This window comes from Balaenoptera acutorostrata, chromosome X (assembly GCF_949987535.1).
Source record: "Balaenoptera acutorostrata chromosome X, mBalAcu1.1, whole genome shotgun sequence".
Lineage (NCBI taxonomy): Eukaryota > Metazoa > Chordata > Mammalia > Artiodactyla > Balaenopteridae > Balaenoptera > Balaenoptera acutorostrata.
This window is the reverse complement of record NC_080085.1, coordinates 7626274-7646639: the sequence shown is the minus strand read 5'-3', so window position 1 is coordinate 7646639 and position 20366 is coordinate 7626274. Positions and strand designations below refer to the sequence as shown.

At 48.2% G+C, this 20366-nt stretch overlaps 1 protein-coding gene across 5 annotated transcripts in view; it reads right to left on the bottom strand.

The window, feature by feature from the left end:
* WWC3 (WWC family member 3) overlaps positions 1-20366 on the bottom strand; it is a 129498-nt gene that overhangs the window by 85936 nt on the left and 23196 nt on the right. For 4 of the 5 annotated variants that reach the window (XM_057537802.1, XM_057537801.1, XM_057537803.1 and 1 more), the window contains exon 2: positions 363-472. In XM_057537802.1, the coding sequence (XP_057393785.1) occupies positions 363-472 (110 nt within the window). Of the gene's footprint in view, positions 1-362; positions 473-9690; positions 9710-20366 lie in introns of those variants that run through there. The other variant, XM_057537804.1, reaches the window with a different exon arrangement.

Below are 20366 nucleotides of genomic sequence, written 5' to 3'. Positions count from 1 at the left end.
GGCATTTACTGTTCCAAGAACTTGTAAACTTCACTCTGCAAGAAACACCCTTCCCATTTTGAGAGAGATTTTTATTACTGAAACTGCCTGGGAAATTTATTCCTTCTATTAGGTATTCAAACTCTGCATTCCACATATTCCATGCAGGCCTGAGCAACACACAAGCCAGGTAGCTACACAACTGCTTCACTTTTTGAAGAACTCAGCTAATGAACACTGCCGATGACATTTATAAAAACCCAGTTTAATGCCGCATTGAAGAGTAACAATTGTTTCACTCTACAAAAAGAGTTCCTAGCATCCGTGGGATCAATGTGAAAAGTCATTCATATGTAACAACTCAAGTGTGGCACTCTACTTACTATTTATGTGGTCCATGTAATAAATTCCAATTTGTTTATCATATACAGTTTCCCATCCTAAAGGAAGTTCATCCCCAACACAATCGGCAAAGGTCAATGGCTTTGTTATCCTGCAAAATAAAATTATGAAAAAGCAAATTTGAAAGTGAGGTCAATTTCATGTAAGTTTGCTGAATCGACTCTAGAATTCAGTTTCAATACAAGATTATTATCTAATTGACTGCTTTTGCTCCAACTATTTGGTTGGAAAACTAACTACTGGCTTTGCCTAAATAATCATCAGTAACAATATCAGTACACTCACAGTTAAAAGCATTACTATCTCACAGTGCAACTTTAAATACCAGCAAAAACAGATATTGACAGTTACAAAACAGGTAAAACAAGCATCTTCTTCCAAGCTGTATGTTTAATGAGGTGATGACAATGGAATGTCGCTCTGCCACAACAACTGGAGAGCACCTATGTTCTCATTCCCTGACAAATGTTCCCCCCTCACAACTTTCAGTTTCTGTACATTACAGCTTAAATGTATCTAAAATGTATTTGTAAGTTTCATCTACCAGTGGTCATAAGTGAAGGAGTTAAATGTTAACCACTGACCAAAGGCAAAAAGCCAAACAAGCATGGTAACAATACAAGGAGATGCCTACTAAATACTGCCTGTATTCTTTACACAGTAGGAATCAGAAACTGCAAAGGATCCTCTTTGTTTTCTGGAGAAAAACAACAAAAGCACATTGTCTACAGACATTTCTCCTTGAAGTAAATCTGATCAAGGAAAGCTTGGCTTGACACAGATAGATAAAGGAAAGGTTTTCCAGATGGGTTTAAGTAGAACCTCCCCCGCCCCTATACCCCATGATCACGTTGATTGACAAGACAGCTGTGGCATGAAACAAGCCGCCCCTATAATCGTCTGAGCCCAGGCAGCTATCTATTCAGTTGTCTCTATAAATGCACACTGACTGGTATGCATGGGAATCTGATAACCTAAATTTCACTACCTCAGTCTTCCCACATCTCTGTTCCAGTCTCTGGCCCCAGGAAAGTGAGACACCACAACCAACGCCAAGCCCCACAAGACCAGTATGAATTCTGAACATGTTATTTCCCCAAACTGGTTCGACAACAAAGCTGTCTCTCCCAGTAGCTTTTAGAAATTGATAAACACTATCAGAACGGCACTGATTGAACTCATCCTCGTTTTAAACATAATGGTTTTAAGAACTTAGAGTCAATATCAAAACAGAAATACATATACAGAAGGTAAAACACACCATGCAAATCCTCTCAAATACGATGTGCTCAAAACGCCACGACATCACAAGATGAGCCTACTGCACAGTGTCGGTCCCAGCCCCAAACACCAGCGTCCGCAGCACGGTTCCTTTACAGGTCAGGAATGGTGTGGTGGCGGCGTGGTTCCCAGTCAAACAGCTAACGGCAGGCTGCTGTGCGCGACTCAAGTCCTGAATGGGACCAAGCCACAACAAACGCTACCTGAAGATAAACTGAGTCCCGAGCACAACTCTGCTATTCTAGATTCACGTATGAGCCTAGAGAAAGATGCCCAAGCACAGGCACGTTCTAAGCATCTTGACATACATGATCTCATTTACTAGACAAATATAGGTGGGAAGGGCTTCCCTGGTGGCGCAGTGGTTAGGAATCCGCCTGCCAATGCAGGGGACACGGGTTCGAGCCCTGGTCCGGGACGATCCCACATGCCGCAGAGCAACTAAGCCCCGTGCGCCACAACTACTGAGCCCGCGCACCTAGAGCCCGTGCTCCGCAACAAGAGAAGCCACCGCAATGAGAAGTCTACGCACCGCAATGAAGAGTAGCCCCCGCTCACCACAACTAGAGAAAGCCCGTGTGCAGCAATGAAGACCCAACGCAGCTAAAAATAAAATAAATTAATTAAAAATATGTATATATATATGTGGGAAGCCTGACCTTCTAGCGCTGCTGAGCCCAATTCATTTACTTTACAACTCACAACTGTGATAAAACTATTGCAAGTTCATAGTTTTCAATTTTCTATCCAATAAACAACGCAAGTAAGTAAAGTAACACTTCCATACTTTTTCTTCTAAAAATAAACTGACACATCTACCATTTTGGTAAATTTTACTTTGGCCTGATATAGAATCCGTATGTCTCTGATTCCACTTCTCTAAGCAGAGCATGGACTTCGCATGATCACCCACAGAATCAGTACTTCGAAGCAAGCAGATGAGGAGTCACGCCTCCCGGAGTCCAGCTCGCACCACGAGCAAGGAGAAGTTATCAAGTTCTTGCTGTTGATCTCCTCTGTCCACAGGGCTCACACTTGGAGACTATTTACTCACTTGACAGCAGTTCGAACAGGCTCAATGAAGAAGTTTTCCAGCTCCCAAAAGACAGAAGTGGTAAACTAGAAGGCAAGGACAGGGGGCCCTTGGGCAGGAAGAAGGCAGCAAAGGAAGCAGCTGACAGCAGGGAGAAACACCCACTCCCTGGCTTCATCCATTACACCGTGAAACATCTATGCTGCGCTTCTGCTTCAGCCACCTATTTATCAGGATGACACACCCTCCAGACTTCCAGATAGCTGTAACTTCATTGTATGTAGACAAATTTTGGCATGATTTTCAGTAAGAGCATCAAGGATATCTAAGGATATCTACTGTCCTGTCACCCACAGGCACGCCAGTCCAGGCTCTTGAGTTCTCATCTCCCCAAAAACTTGATGCTAGATTTTTCCCACCAACTCCTTCCCACGGTCACCACACACAGACCCCGGGGTATTTTTGTTTCTATTACATAAAGTTCAGGAAATACACCTAAACAGGAGAGAAATGTCCATGCACACCACCACTCAAAAACAACCATTATTCCTATTTTGATGTGTCTTCCTCCGTCTTTTTTCTATATGTTCTCTTTATTCGTCTTTTTCTGACATAGTCATGATCATACAGTATACACAATCTTCTCCCCTGCCTTTTCCACTTAACTTTGTAACATGTTTACTTATTAATTCACACCTTGAATCTCTCCAAAAATTACTCAAGATGGCCTAACACTATAGCCTAAGTATTCTGTCCCCGCTTGTTATAAATTATTTGTAAACATCACCTGGAACAACTGAATAGATAAAGCTCCTTGAGAACAATTACCCTGTCTCAGCTGCCTTTGAACCCCCAGCACCCGGTCTAAGAATAAATAACTTGCATTTTTACAAACAGTTCGTTAAGGGGATTAATATGTTTTACCTAAGCACTCTCCTACTATTGATAGCTACGCTATTTCCTAATTTCCACTAGTGTAAATATTCATGAGAGATGCTTTGGAAAACAGTTCAGCAATTTCTCAAATATATAGTTAAACACAGAGTTTCCATATGGGTCAGTAACTCTACACCTAGGTGTATACCTAAGAGAAACGAAAACATATGTCCACACAAAAGAATGTCCACAGCAGCATTATTCGCCATAGCCAAAACGTGAAAACAACAAAGGGCCATCAACTGATGAATGGACAAATAAAACATGGTCTATCCATACGATGGAATATTATTCAGCCATAAAAAAAGAATGAAGTACTGGCACATGCTACAGTACGGATGGACCTTGAAGTCACTGTGCTGGGTGACAGAAGCCGGACACAGTGGCCACATGCTGTATGCATCCATGTACAAGAAATGTCCAGACCAGGCAAATTCATAGAGACAGAGGGCAGATCAGTGGTTGTCAGGGGTTGGAGATAAAGAGAGAATGGGGAGTGATTGCTAAGGGGTTAGGCTTCCTTTAGGGGGTGATAAAAATGTTCTGGAATTAGATAGTGGATGATGGTTGCACAACTTTGTGATTATACTAAAAACTAGTAAACAGCATGCTTTAAATGGTGACTTTTATGGTATATGTGAATTACATCTCAATTTAAAAAGCTATGACGAAAGGAACATCTCTGTGCATATAGCTCGTAATCTGTATTTACAATTATTTTCTTTGAAAGATTCCCAGAAGTAAATTTATGGGGTTGAAGGATATGAAGGTCTTTTCTCCTTATTGTGAAGTCAACGTACAAAATTCATACAGTAAAGTATAAAGCATAGGAAATAAAATCACCTATAATCCAGAAGCCCTGGATTCATGGTTTAGCTTATTTTCCTACAATTTTCCACAGCTGATATCATACTAGATACACAAATGAAAAAAATTAGTGTGTGAAATTGTATTTCCTCATGTCCTTTAAGTCTCTGTCACCATCGCTTTCTATCATTTTAGAACCTTCCGTCATATGCAGTAACCCATAACTTTTTTACCAGGCACCTCAAGTCATCTATTTAGGTATGTTCCAATTTTCTGCTCTTTCTTGTAAATGACGGACACGAGCTCACAGCAAACACCTGATGTATACTGCCAAGGTGCTTTAGCATCAGCATACACTCCTACCAGTGAAGTGAGAGACGGCCTTTCTCATCACCCTCTGGGGATATCTGGAATGCATTTGTTCAAGGGCTCGGGACAAATCTGGATGGCACGAGCGGGCTTCACTTTCAAAGAACAAGCAGGTAGGGAGTGCAGCGTAAGCTCCCCGGCATTTTCAGGCTGTGGGGGAAGGGTGCGATGAGCTGAGAAGCCGGGCACCAGTGTCCTCCCGCAGCAAAGTCCGCTCTGCAGTGGGACGTGAAGGCCCCCACGCGGCCAGTTCTCACCGGTCTCCTCCTATCTGAGCAACACCAACCCGGAGCTGCCAGCTCTCCCTGCCCGCAACCGCCCCGCACAGATCTTCCCACCGTAGATTCCCCGCTTCACAAACGGCTCTTCTTGGCCTCAGCAGAGGACATGAATATGGTTTGCTGGCCGTTCTTACCAGAATTGGTCCACAAGAAGGGAGAGAATGCTGGAGGACACAGACACGGGCTTCTTTTTGTTCCCTTTTGCCTGCTGCATCCTGCGGGGCTCTTTAAGAAGTGGCACTGGGCCATCTCAGCCAGTACCAGTTCCCAGAGAGCCATTTACTTCCATGAGACCTTGCATGAGTCATTCCTTCTCTCTCTGGGCCTGCCTCAGTTTCCTAATCTGTAAAATGGGGGTGGGGACTTCCCTGGTGGTCCAGTGGCTAAGACTCCGCACTCCCAGTGCAGGGGGCCCAGGTTCGATCCCTGGTCAGGGAACTAGATCCCACATGCATGCCACAACTAAAGATCCCGCACGCCGCAACTAAGACCCGGTGCAGCCAAATAAATAAATAAACATTTAAAAAAAAAATGGGGGTGATCCGACCAACCTCACAGGGTCATGCTGACTGGGTGCAGCCTCTTTAGTTACAGCACGGAGACCAGCTCCATCCACTCCCCTTCCTGCTTCCCCCTCAACCTCCAACAGACTTGCTTCAGACCCTATTAGTTTCCTTATGCTGCTGTGACAAATTGCCACAAACTTGGTGGCGTTAAACAACACATTTGTCATCTTACAACTCCGGAGGTCAGAAGTCCGATTGATTTCACTGAACTAAAACCAGTGTCTGTGATAGACTACTGGCATCCGCGGCGGCTTCTTGCATCCTCAAAGCCAGCCACGGCCGGTAGAGCCTTTCTCAGGATGCCATCTCTCTGTTTCTCCCTCTTCCACTCAGAAAGACCCTTGAGATTACACTGGGCCCACCCAGATCATCCAGGATCACCTCCCCGTTGCAAGATCCTTTATTTAGTCACATCTGCAAAGTCCCTTTTGCCATGGAAGGTAACATATTCACAGGTTCCAGGGAGTAGGACGTGGACACCTGGGGAGGCCGTCACTCTGCCGAGCAGACAGCCACCGAGAGACTGCAGGGCTGAGAGCGGGTGGAGCCGGCGGCAGTGGCCCGGTGCCTCAGAACCCATGTCCTCCCTCCCGGCCACACTCAGGGGGCTGGAATATCTGACACTGACTACCCTGAACTGCAGAAAAGTAAACGTGGGCAGCAGAAGGTGAGAGCAGAGAGAAGAGAGCAAAGTATGAGCACTGATTCTTTTTATTCAATCCATGAAGGCAAATGAATTTATTTGGATGATACACAATCTTTCTAATGGTGAGACTTGTTTTTTAATTGAGGTAACACTGGCTTATAACACTACGTTTCCTGTGTACAACGTATTTCGACTTCTGCATACACTACGGCGTGCTCACCACCAAAAATTTAGTTTCCATCCGTCACCATACAGTTGACATCCTTTGATTTAGCCCTTCCCCCCACACCCTCCCCCTCTGGTAACCAGTACTCTGTTCTCTGTGTCTACGTGTAAACACTGGTTCTGAACACATTTTCTTTATCAAAAGGAGGCCAGGGTAATCCTATGGTGCCTGTACTATACTTTCCAGTCTCCTGGAACAAGATAATCTCTATATTTCCCATTCACGCTTATTTTTAATATGCAATTCAGAGAGGATACTATTCATCTCTATTTCATTCCAAACTAATCCTCAAGAAATTATGATGACTCCCTCACCTTTTCTGACACACCTGGTTCACAGCGAGTTTCAGAGCCCGCCAGAACACGGACCCCAGGCTGTTTGTGGTTATTTACGTGGTGAATTAGACCCTGTTTGCTGCGCTAGTGCTTCTCCAACTTCAATGGTGTAACACTGACACCCAAGAGCTGGGTTCTCACTTAGCAGTGAGTGGGTCCCTGAACTCCCTGAAATTACACAAAAACAGCAAGGTTAAAACAGCAATGAATACACCACAAGCCTGCCACATTAGTCCTGAAAAGTCACTCAAATAACCACATTTATTATTTATAGAACACGCATATACTTGATTTGGCAATTGTCATCTAGTCTTAATTCTAGAATTTAGGGTAAAGAGTAATCACACCTAGAACTCAGTCTAAACATTGCCATTGACATTTCAGTGTATTACTGTAGCATGAGTGACCGAATTTAGTGTTGAGTCTTAGAATTGTTCTTGAATTACATTTGTGGTTTCCATGTGAAAAGACTGTCTTCTTAGGAAATTTTTTTTTTAATTACATTTTATCAGTCTGGGGGCTTCCCTGGTGATGCAGTGGTTAAGAATCCGCCTGCCAATGCAGGGGACACAGGTTCGAGCCCTGGTCCGGGAAGACCCCACATGCCGCAGAGCAACTAAGCCCGTGCGCCGTAACTACTGAGCCTGCACTCTAGAGCCCACGAGCCACAACTACTGAAGCCCGTGCGCCTAGAGCCCAAGCTCCGCAACAAGAGAAGCCACCACAATGAGAAGTCCGCGCACTTATCACTTTGTAATAAGTGACAGCACTTATCACTCTGTAATCATTATTTGATATGGCTGCCTCCCCTGTTGGTCTGTGAGTTCCTTGAGAAAAAGGATGCTGTTTCTCTAATTCATCTTTTTAGAGAGCCAGAGCCCTCACATACAACAGGCCTTCATTAAACTGTTTGATAAACTAATCAGGCCAATTTCAGAAACTTATACCATATAAAAACCACAACGGAGCCAATTAGTAGTCAAGGAACAACTGGAAGAAGGCAGACTAGAATTTGACTGAGCTTTCAAAGCCTAAATTGTAAGAAAAACAGGGCTCAGGAGGCCAAGGTGCTACGGGATCATTCCTCCCTCGAACAGGTCTCCTTAGGCAGATACATCCTAGCAAGGGAGAAAGGTGGTTCACAGAGCGTGATGAAATGTCCCTGAAGACCTCCCACATCCTCTGTTCTGATCCTCTACCGACCAAGCCCACTTTTCATCTGCACTATGGTTTCCTGAGGGTGGGCCTTTCCACCAGGAAGGGAGAGACCAGGGTGGACAGGGGCGAGATCCTGGCAAGATGTTCTTTCCTCCAGCAAAGAATAAAGTGTCCAAAGGTAAACCAATCTAGGAGGTATTTTGGATGACCAGCAAACTTCCTGGGGGCTCCACCTCACCAGCGATTCTACCGGTTCTCACACGGGTTCAGACACTGGTGAACCGAAGTCACAACACCTGACAAAGACCACGAGCTGGTGACTGAATAAGTGTAAAGTCCTACAGTGTATGTTTTGTTGAATCATGCTGACAATGGACAGACACTGCAACAACTTGTAAAAACGTCATGGGAGGAAAAACTTGCAACTGAGGCAACTATACTTTAAGCACTTACTAGTGAGGAGGAGCCTGGGCAAATGACTGTCTGGCTGTGCCTCAGTTTTTTCATCTTTACTATGGGGTGGTGGGGCTGAAAGGCTGTAACCAATATCAAGGTTTTGGGGACTTATTACATACTCCATAAACATGCATTTTCCTTCCATGCTATTTTTTCCTCTAAAAACTGGGAAATGTCAGTATTATTCTGATGTAGCAGTAAAATACTGCACGAGTGGAACACAGTTTAAAAGCCTGGGATTGAGATGCTAGAATGCAGGGCTGAGCAAGCTGCCCACAGGCCAAGATGCAAGTCTACCACCCAAAGGAAACCACAGCCAGAGGGGCACCCGATCGCAGTCACCTGCCTGAGCACCTCATCCAGGACGGTCTTCCACCTTGAAAATGACAGAAAAAGAATTTTTCATCAAGCCCATCAAGTGCACAATCCTGAGATAAGTGAACACACTTTGTTCACCTCAAATATAGGCTCTAATGATACAACTTAGACTAAAATAAAAACAAACTTCAGCCCAGTTAGTAAAAAGAATTCTCTAGGGCAGTGCTGTCCAATAGAAATATTTGCAATGAGGACCACATACTTAACTAAAAAATTTCTAGGGCTTCCCTGGTGGTGCGGTGGTTGAGAATCCGCCTGTCAATGCAGGGGACACGGGTTTGAGCCCTGGTCCGGGAAGATCCCACATACCGCAGAGCAACTAAGCCCGTGCACCACAACTACTGAGCCTGCGCTCTAGAGCCCGCGAGCCACAACTACTGAGCCCACGTGCCACAACTACTGAAGCCTGCACCCTAGAGCCCGTGCTCTGCAACAAGAGAAGCCACCGCAATGAGAGAAGCCCGCACTCCGCAACGAAGAGTAGCCCCCGCTCATGGCAACTAAAAAAAGAAAGCCGGCGTGCAGCAACGAAGACCCAATGCGGCCAAAACTTAATTAATTAATTAAAAAAAATTTTCCAGTAGCCACATTTAAAAGGGTAAAAATAAGCAGGTGAGATTATTTTAATAATATTTTCTATTTAACACAGTGCATCCAAACTACTATCAACTTGACATGTAATGATTATAAAAATTATAAATGAGATATTTGACATCCTTTTTTGGTATGAAGTCTCTGAAAGCCAGTGTGTGTTTTACGCTGCGAGCATATCTCAAGCGCCCAGTTGCCCATCTGGCTGTGGCTACCGCGCTGGACAGCACAGCTCCGGGACCTCACCTCGTTCTCTGACAGTCTCATTCTACGAAGGACCACGGCAAAGTCCACTGGCTGAGGCTGAGACCGCTTAAGAAACATCCAGCCTGAGACATCGCCTTCTACAAGCCCCTGGTGGGGATCTGGAAAGAGTCAGGTTTCTAAGACCACAAAACATCCCGCAGGGAACTGTTTCCCTTCCCTCCGCCCCTGGCTGCCCATCCGCCTTCCCAGCAAGCCCCGCGGGAACAGCTATTCCCAAACTTGGAGCGTTCTTTCCCTTTCCCATGCTTCCCTCCCGCCCCCTTCCTGTTCAAATCCTGATGCGTCTTCCCAGATTTGGCCCAGATTCCTCCTGTCCAGACCCAGCCCACCCCAGCAGGAAGTAGGCTGTCCTTTCTTGGGCCAGCCTCAGCACTTTCTCTCTCCTCCTGGGACAGTTATTAAAACTCTAAGCAGAACGTGGTTATTCGTTCACATCTCATCTCCCGTAGCATTTGTTCCTTCCGGGCAAGAATGGCACCTCCTCCCGCTCTGACCTGCCCCCACAGAGCTCCAGGGCGCACCCCAGTAGGTGCTCAGCTGCACACACAGGGTGAGTCACAGACACGACCCGATTAAGGGCGAATGGAGCCTGCCACCAACTACGTGTCTACGGCAGTTCTAGAGCTGCTCTCACACGTCTCTGCCTCGACAGAATATGCTCATGAGCAGGTGTGCAGGTCTGAGGCTTGAGAGACTGCATCCAAGAAAGTGGGCTGCTGCGTGACGGATGCATCGCTTCCTCTTCGGGGACGGGAGGAACAGGTGCTCGAGATCTGTTTACCAGCGCCATAGGAAAGGCCGGCTTGTCGCATTACGAATGGCATCCTGGATGCACAGCGCTAAGGAAGGAGAGCCAGTGCAGGCTGGAGGGCCCTCGCAAGGAGACCCAGAGTCAGCTCTGGGCCTCCCAATACTCCGCAGCTGCCCTCCAAGCCCCCGCGCCCACCCAAGCATGCACAGACCAGCCCTCAGAACCTAGCCCCCTCCCGATGGACCCCAACGGCTCCTCCTCCCTGGTCTCCCGACCAGGCCGACTGGCCACCAGGGAGAACCCCAGCCAATGCGGTTCTCAGCAGGGGTGGGTGGAGAAACGGCAACTCCCAGGACAGTCTGACTTCTGGAACCCGCCTTTTACAAAGACGAACCAGAAAAGCAGGCATTCCAAAATACACAGGCAGAAAGCAGATCAGCAGATCAGTGGCTGTCAGGGACCAGAGTGGGAAAGTGGGGGATGGGAGGTGGAAATGTTCTAAAACCGAACATTGTGGTGATGGTCGTCCAGCTGTATAGTTACTAAAACTCATTGAACTACACTAAAATGGTGAATTTTGTGGGATGTAAATTACACCTTACTAAAAGCTGTGTTAAAAAAAATGCACACACGCATTGAGATTCCTAATAAGTACTTCATTTACAGTAGGAAGAAACAATGTCAGGACTCCAAGTCATATGAAACACTGGGGAGAAGAAAACAAAATCCAAGGACGTAAGGTGACTGTCATCTCACTCACGTTAAACTGTTAAACACACATCTGGCGATTCTGCTCCACAAATTCTAAGTCATGGCTGATCAATGTCCCGGACGTCTTCCAAATAGCTGGACACATATTGAAACATTCTCTAAACCATCATTCCCAACCCTCTGCATTCATCTGTCACATTACTCTACGTCACGCTCTCATGCTACAGCCACAACCCATTAGTGGGCGGTGAAATTGATTGAGTAGGTCCCAATCAGTGGTTTGGTTTAAAAAGAAAATACTGGAGCACATCACACCTCACAAGGGTAGGACGTACATCCTATGTCATGACACTTTTCTTTCCATTGCACGTGTGATGCAGAATGGTCTCCTGCTTTCCGGAGCAGCACCTGGCAAGGCAACGCCCCAGGGTATACCTGTAGGTGGCTGCATCCAGTCACACAAGGCCCACCGTGCTTAATGCACAGGGCTGCCGCCTACCACCTGCAGGCTTTGCAGACACCGCTGAAAGTGTGCAGTCGCAGCCGCCAGCCCCCAGGGCAAAGCCCGCATTGTGCTCAGAGGGACGGGAGAAACTTCTTTAATCATCATGACAATTTTAAAAAGGTGGGTCCCTCATAACCACCCCCACTTTACCTAAGGAGGAAACTGAGCTCAGGGACGGGCACCTAAGAAGTGGCAAGACCAGAGGGGAAAAGCCTGCTCGGGTCACCAGCGGCTCTCTGCACTCCCATCGAGCTCGGAGGAGGGATTCCAGGCAAAAATGAAAGGGTTCCTGCCACCATCCCTGAGGAAAAGAGTGGAAATAAAGATGCTGTATTACTGCTATAAGAATACTCATATATGTACCATATTCCGCTTTTAAATAATTTTTATCCTCCTTACTCTCCTGACAAATTGCTAATGATGATTACTCAGAGGAGACTACAGTTTGGGAAGTTACTGACCATCTTCTTATTTTTAATATGGCCAAAACAATAGAAGAGGGACTTAAAATACTCCTTTAAGAATAAAATACAGGGGCTTCCCTGGTGGCCCAGTGGTTGAGAGTCTGCCTGCCAATGCAGGGGATACGGGTTCGAGCCCTGGTCTGGGAAGATCCCACATGCCACGGAGCAACTGGGCCCGTGAGCCACAATTACTGAGCCTGCGCGTCTGGAGCCTGTGCTCCGCAACAAGAGAGGCCACGATGGTGAGAGGCCCGCGCACCGTGATGAAGAGTGGCCCCCACTTGCCACAGCTAGAGAAAGCCCTCGCACAGAAACAAAGACCCAACACAGCCATAAATAAATAAATAAATAAATTTAATACTAAAAAAAAAAAAAAAAAAGAATAAAATACAGTGTTATAAAAATTTGGTTCTTAACTTACTACTGAATACCACAGACAGGAAGGGATATTTAAAAATTAAAAGGGGAGGTTTTAAGGAAGGATTTGGGGAAAAAAAAAAAAGAAATAGTAACAATTGACGGAAGAAGAAAGTTCAACTGAAATAGGAGAGGAAAACCCCACTGGCCAAGGAGAGCAAAGAGGCCCAACAATAACATTCTTTAGAAATGGCATCACAGGGGGAGGCGACCCGGAACAGTCTGGCCATCCTTTCAGCCAAGCGGCACACAGGCATACAGTGGCAGAGACGGCACAGAACTCTGGGCTCTGTGATCTCAATTGCAGCTTTGCAAATACTGCCGAGGTCGAGCTCTCCCCTGCGTACTGCTCCCAGCTGCAGAAGTCCTGTGCCAGGCTTCTAAGAGTAAGAGCTAAAGGATTTCATCACCCGCCCTTTTTTGTATTAATTACCTCCCCCCACCAAAAAAACCCAGACATACACACAACTTTTTAGCAGTCACTTAATCTGCTTTCTTTTGGGCATGAGAATTCCATTCTTTACAGATGCCTCTTTGCATATATCGCCATCTGAATCCATGAACAAAAGCAGAGGGGAAAATACCTGAACATCTAAGACATTCAGACACCCATCAAGCTCTGATGAAGAAACACGTGCCAGGAAAGGATGCAGGGAATGGCAAGTGCTCGCGGTTCTTTTAGGTCTTGGATCTCTCTGGGAATCTGAGATTAGCCATCGATCTCCTCCCTAGAAAAACATGTTTACACATATACCCAAAATGCTGCCCTCATATATACACGAAATGCTGCCTGTCCGGGAAGTCCAGTTTCGGGAACCCTGTTCCCAAAGCTCCCTGCCCAGGGCAAGAGGCACCAGGGAGAGAGCACACACAGCCCCTGGAGGAAGGACCGGTTTCACTGGCGGTGGGTTCAAGGCCCAAGAGAGAGGAGCACCAAGGCCGCTTCTGACCTGCCCAGGGAGGACAGGGGACCTGCCCAGGCCTCACGCAGGGGGGGTGAGAACAGGTGAGGCGAAAGGAAGCCTCTCTCCCGCCCCCGCGCCCCCTGAAGGCACGGGCCGGCCTGACAAAGAGCAAGGCTGCAGTTTGCAGGCGGCAGGGAGGCCTGTGGAATGGAGGCGGGCGCGCGGGCATCAGATCTGTTTCGGAGGAAGGTCCCTCGGGCTACAGAGAAAGTGGACAGCAGGACGGGGTAGCAGAGGCTGGGCAGGAAAGGTCGAGGCCCGAGGAGCGCTGGGCCTCAGTGACGGGGGCAGGTCCTTGAGTCGCGGTGAAGCCACTCACCAGGCCCGTGCTGATGGCGAGGGGACACCTGAGCTGAACGCTCTGGGAAGGGTAACAGGAGTAACCACTTCTGCCGTTTCCGGGACCCTGCTGGGTTCCCTTCTATGTGACATCAGGAAGGCGGTGAGCTTAAGGTCTTGGGGGGCACCTCTGCACTAACATGGGCCCGCCCGACGGGAAACTCATTCTCACTGTAAAGGCTCTACAACGCAGGGCTCCCCTGAGACTGTCCAAGGAGGCAGGACGGGTCATCGCTGCCTCTGCGGCAGCCTCCCTACCGGGCCAGCTCGGGCGGGGACCACAGGCACGAGCGAGGCAGGCTGGGTGTTACTGGCTCGAGTGAGGATGTCCCGTAACGTAGGAAGCTGCCCTCCAAACTGCAGGCACTGGAGCAGGGACTCTGTCATTTTGCTCAATATCAAGTCATAAGAATTGTTTAAAAACTCCTCAGAGCGGAACTGTGGGTAACAATACTTGGGCAGCCTCCTGAAGTGGCTTAAGAGTGAGCTCCAAACTCTCCTTCAGAACTGAAAAGAAGCCAGGTTCCCACCTGGAGAAGCTGAGTAAATACACTGCGTGACAACAGTGACTCGAAATTTCCCACCGCGTGGCCACAAGCCGGAGCGGTCAGCATCCGCACGCCAGCGCCAGGGCTCCTTCCTCGCATGCCCCCGCCACTCTGGCTAAACATTCTGGACCCTAAAGCCTCTAGAAGGCCATTAACATCCATACCGAGCCTCTCAAGTGCCCTCACTGAAACGTACGTGCAGGCCCCCAGGCCGGCCGCGGGCTGGGTTCCAGCTCATTCCCTCAGAACCCACGCTCCAGCCCTCTCCCGAGGTTCCTCCCACCACCAGGAAGCCCGTGGGACCGTCCCCTCAGCCCTGCTGACAGGGACACCGACAGCTGCTGCACGCGCCCCCCTGGAGCCCTGGCCGGGGGAGCAGGGGTCGTCGGGCTGGGCTGGACCGCTGGCTGCTGTGTCCAAAATGGAAAGCAACACCTAGAACAAGTAACCTGCGATTTTTCTGAAATACATCTGTTCTGTCAAACTTGTCGGTGCACATCCCCAAGACCAAGCCACCAGCACTCGGCACCTGAGCCCACCTGGGCAGAGCTCAGAACTGTCACCAAAGAGCGCCGTTAAGGTAAACGGGACTGGCCCCTGGATCGCTGGAACACTGCTCCCCTCATGTGCCTGGGGTCTGCTTCATGACGGCAGAGGGGACACAACTGAAGGAAGGAGTTCTCCCCAGGACCAGAAACCAAGGAAGACTAAAGGGCTCTGCCTGTCCGGCTTTGGGACATCATGGCCCAGCAATCCAATCGCAGAGAATGACCCACAATGACGCAGGCCTTCTGTCTTTGTTATCCTTCCCCAAACCAGCCCAGTGCTCTCAACCCTGAAGTGACCTTGACTCATCTCACTCCAAGCGTCCACAGCCCCCTTTCCCTGCAGAGGCTACCTCACCGCAAGCCCAGGCAATCCTGCTCCCAAGACTCTGCTCTGAATCTTCATCGAAGGGCAAGTGTCTTCAGATGCCCCAACTAGTCTGTGCACATCACGAAGTCAAGGATCCTAGAGGTCTTGCCTCTCCAGTACCTGGCACAGACCCTGACCCTACAGCAGGAGTGCACTGTGCTCAGATGGATGGAAGGAGGGATGGAGTGATAGGGAGAGCCGGAAGGATGGAGGGAAGAATGACAGAGAGAAGGATGGATGGAAGAAGGGATGCATGGACTGAAGGATGGACAAAGGGATCGATGAAGGGATGGATAGACGGATAAACAGTTGGATCAGTAGATGGGTCAATGGAAGGAAGAAAGGAAGGAAGGAAGGAAGGAAGGAAGGAAGGGAGGGAGAAGGGAGGGAGGAGAGAGGGGGGAGAGAAGATATACAGAGAGATGGATGGATGAAGGATGAACAGAAGAATGGAGGGATGGACAAGTGGACAGAGGGATGGATGAAGGATGGAGGGTGAAAGGGAGGGATAAAGAGGTGAAGAATTCATCTATATAGGCCAGTGGGGAAGAAACTTCTAGAAAAGTAGGAAGCAAACAGATTGAGTTATGGGAAAACTCCATCCTCCTGTCGGGTCTCTCCTGCAAGTCAGAATTCCCAAATCAGGCCCCTTAGGATTTATAGGCAAACACATTCCAGGCAGGCTTAGTGGGCCAGAGGGCAGCCCAGTTCCTTCATATCTCAATTAGGCTTTACTTCCTTAGATTGCTTTCCTAACTAACTGGGATGCTGGAAGGTAACAAAAGAAGGAGCTGAACTCAACAGTAACCAAACACCAACCAAGGAGAAGGCACCTCAAAACTTGCTATTGATCTGATTCTCATCAGGGCCACTTTGAGAAAGGGTGGGTGATTTGGGGGTGCCACAGAGAGGGGCTTTCCTGCACTGTCCACTGAGGAAGCCACTAGTCACATGTGGCTATTTAAAGTTAAATTAACTAAAATTAAAAGTTCATTCTTCAGTTGCACTAGCCACATTTCAAATACTCAAGAAATGTTATGTGGCTCGTGGCTGCCATACTGGACAGGGCAGACATGGACCATGTCCATCATCACGGAATGTTCTATCGGACAGCACTGCTCCAGAGAGTCACAGGGAAGTGGGAGGATGCTGATCTCCCAGGGGAAGGAGGCTGGGTGAAATGGGGTAGAGAGAGGCAGCGGACAACAGCTCATTGAAGTACTTTCTCCGAGCAGCATATATTTTAAGGTTCAAAATCTTAAAATACATTGACACTTTGGTTCACTAATCCCACTAGTACAGTGGTTCTCAACCAAGGGCCACTGTGCCTCCCGGGGACACCTGGCAGTATCTGGAGACATTTCTGGTTGTCACGAGGGTGGAGGGGAGGTGCTGCTGGGTCTGGTAAGCGGAGGCCAGGGACGCTGCTAAACATCCTACAGTGCCCAGGACAGCCCACCACGAAGAAGCACCCACGCCCAAATGTCAAGAGCAACACCTATGAATAATGATCTAAAATAGGTGAAGAGCTTAATGTACAAAGAGGGGCATCACAGTACTAGGTACAATAACAAGAAAAAGGAAGCAAGCCAAATGGCCAACAATAAGGATGGGACCCAGTAAATTACTGCCCACCAACAATCATGCAATAGTTAGTCCCTGAGGACCTACCACATGCCAGGCTCTGCTCAGGCACTGTGGACGAGGGAGCAAACAGCAAAACAGAACTCCCCTCCTTGTGAGGTCTACCTGGGATAATGTTTAAAGTGTGTTTAATAAGACACTGGAATAACTTGGAAGTGCTTTGGTTACTGGTCAGGGAGAAAGGGTGGCTATAAAATTACTTGATATATCACCACATTTTGGTTTCTTTACTTACAAAAAGAAAAAAGACTAGATACAGAAGACACTCAAACACAACAGTAACTGTAGGTAGAGAGCTGGAGGGGGCTGTGGTATGTCTATACAAATAAAATAAGTCATTTTGTATGAGAGAGCGTTTACCCAGAACCCAAAGTGGCCTCCTCTCCTCTCCTCTCCCCATGATCCCATCGGACAAGTGCGGCCATCACTGCATTCTTCCCGGGTTCCTGCTTCTCTCTGTCTAGAAGAAGGGCAAAACCAGACAGCGAGAGCTGGAAGCACATGACTCCAAGGCCGTCCCAGGGCCAACTCAGCCTGCAGCTGTGTTCTATCTGGTTTGCAGTGTTGGCCCCCGGATATTCTACCGAAACCCCAGTGGATTTCCAACATTTAACCTCAGCAGATTTCATTTCAAATACCTGAATTTCTAACTCCCTTAGAAATCGGAAGAGCTGGCACATGGGGATAAGAGTCCCCAAAGCTTTAGCCAAAAATGGCTAAAGCTGATGAGGGCCATCCCCTTAGGAAGGGCCACTCACTAGCATGCCACAGTCCCCACCACTCCCTGTGACCTCTGACATCTGGCAGTTTGGTTGGGGGCTCAGCCCCGGTGGGTGTTTGAGGCTGTAGTCACCACGCCAAGGTGAGGTGCAGAGGTGGGCAAACCCTTCCTGGAGCGTGGCCCAGCCAACAGACGGGATGCACAGGGAGCTCCTGCCACGCAGAGCTAGGCACGAGGCTTGGTATAAATGATGCTCGTGGCCGCAGGCAGGTAATCTTGGCTAAGGATAAGAGAGCTTGGGGACCCCACCACAGGAGAAGCTCTATGAAATTTGTAAAGGGCTATTCATTTGTTTCAATACTCACTACAGGAAAGCTATCTGAGATGCCAAGTGCCAGGAGCTAACCTCCAGGAATTCAGCTCAGCCAGGGAACAAATAAGTAACAAACTGCCACTACCTGACAAGCTCCCTCAATGGTAGGGGCACGCAGAGGGCGATGGAAGCTCAGAGGAGGGAGCGATGCAACATAAACCTAAGTGATTTTTAGGTTCAGCAGAACATCAAACCCTGAGGCCCCGTCACTGCTCCAAAGCAATAATACAACGGCATTTATAGCTAGCTATTCGACCTTTCGTTCCCCTTTACAAACCTCAATGTTTCTGGTTTCTAACGTCAAGGCTTATCTGCCCGAGTTTTATGATGGGATTGAAATCATCAACAAATATCATTCATTACCGTGAACAAGATGGGGTCCGTACGACAGCGGATTTCCACACTGGCCGCAAGGAGAATCACCAGGGACGTCTGGTTTCACCCCGGAAGTTGGACCTCATTGATTTGTGGGGGAGCACGAGCAGCAGTAGTTTTTAAATGCTCTTTAGATCATTATAACGTGAAGTCTGGCTTGAGCCAACTTGTATAAGGTAAATAGTCATCCGGCTCCTGGGGGGCGGGGGCATCTCCACAGAGAGGGAAGATGGGAGGTGAGCGGAGTCAGGAACTATATACGGGAAGCACACGATCAGTTACTTTAAGCAGCATCTGCTTTTCAAACTGAGAATTCCACCTAGAATATTGAAAATATCTTTAGAACTCTATTTATTCAGCCCAGGGGTGGGTGATGGCATTGCCACTTGGCAAGTGCAAGAAAAGCTCTGGGAAACACGAGGGATGAGGGCAGGCCCCAGACAGTGTACAGTCTGGCAAAGAGGAGAGAACGGAAAACTACCAGCCAAATACATGCACTAAAAATATTTCACGACGATATGCTTCTGCATGTGGTAAAGAGTAAAATGCCACGCTCATCCCAGGGTCAGTTTCTCCTTTTTCGGAGGGAGACGGTGGTTCTAAAATAGTCATCAATTTTTAAAACTGGTACACAGAGCACGTGCTAAGCATGAGACATACAGCTGACCAGGAGATTATTCGAAACAGACTTTCCTTTGCCTTCTTTCTAAGGGTGAATGTGATGCAGCACTTAAGTAAAATGATCCTATAGAAACTGCCCAGCAAAATATACCACGTGCCCTAACTTGGAATTTAATAAAACATGCGCACTTCTATGGAACTGAATCCCTTTGAGGTGACCTTTTTCTTCTGCTTTTCTGCCCATCAAAACCTGCTCTTAGGAGTCCCTACGCTGTTCCCAAAGTGTGTATGGAAGTAAGTCACTTTCGACCAGCTGGAGACATGGGCCGGGGAGGCCAGGGGGCGGAATGGAGAAGGTGCAGGAAGGAAGAACATGGCGGGGCCTCGGCCCCCAGGAACCCAGGGGCGAGAAGGGACCCGCCAGAGTGATACAGGATGCTGTGGGAAACAATGCCAGGTCAGCGGAAGAAGAGATTCCTATGACGCAGAGAACCCTAGGGAGCACACCCTCTCCTGCCCCCAGGCCCAGCCTCCTATCAGATGAGAACTTCGACTAGAAAGCTCCACCAACCACCCCACGACCATCCCACCTTCTCAGTTTTGAGCCAAGCCCTCAGCCTCCTTTGGAATTAAGGGTCAGGAGGTAGGGGGAAAACAGACCGACGATATCTTTCTTCAGAGTGGAAAACTGCAACATTCCACAGTACCGTGATTAAAGCGGAAACACCGCATGCAAGCACCAATCGTGCTCTCTCCATCAGAAGAAACCAAAAAGAAACAGTAAGCGCACAGCTCAGCATCTTACACACGAATGCTGAGGTGCCCTTACCATGGGCACAGGAGAAACAGGCGGATGACATGTCACCTCCTGAGAGGCCTGACGACATGGCAAGTCTTGGTGGTACTCCAGGGAGGCCAGGCCATCCTGTAATGTGAGTGAGCGTGATGCTCTGCACAGAACATTCTGGAGAAAGGGGAGCAGGGAGCTGATGCCGGCTGATCCTTTATGGAGCTGCTGGATTCTCTGTTTTGATGACGCCTAACCATTCAGTCAGGTCGTCAGTCACCTTAGCTAAACTACTGCTTCACCAGGTAGTTGTCTGTTTGCGGGGGAAAGGGGGCTTATCAGAACCCCATGGTTAGGGGGCAAGGGGCTGCATTTGTTTGTTTGTTTGTTTTCAGAAAGCTTCCCAGGTGTTTTGCAGGAAGCCCCAAGAATCACTGGTCCAGATCAGTGGTTCCTGAGCTTGGTTGCTAATTGAACTCACCAGGAGAACGTCTCAAAAATGGACACCAGTTGCAAATC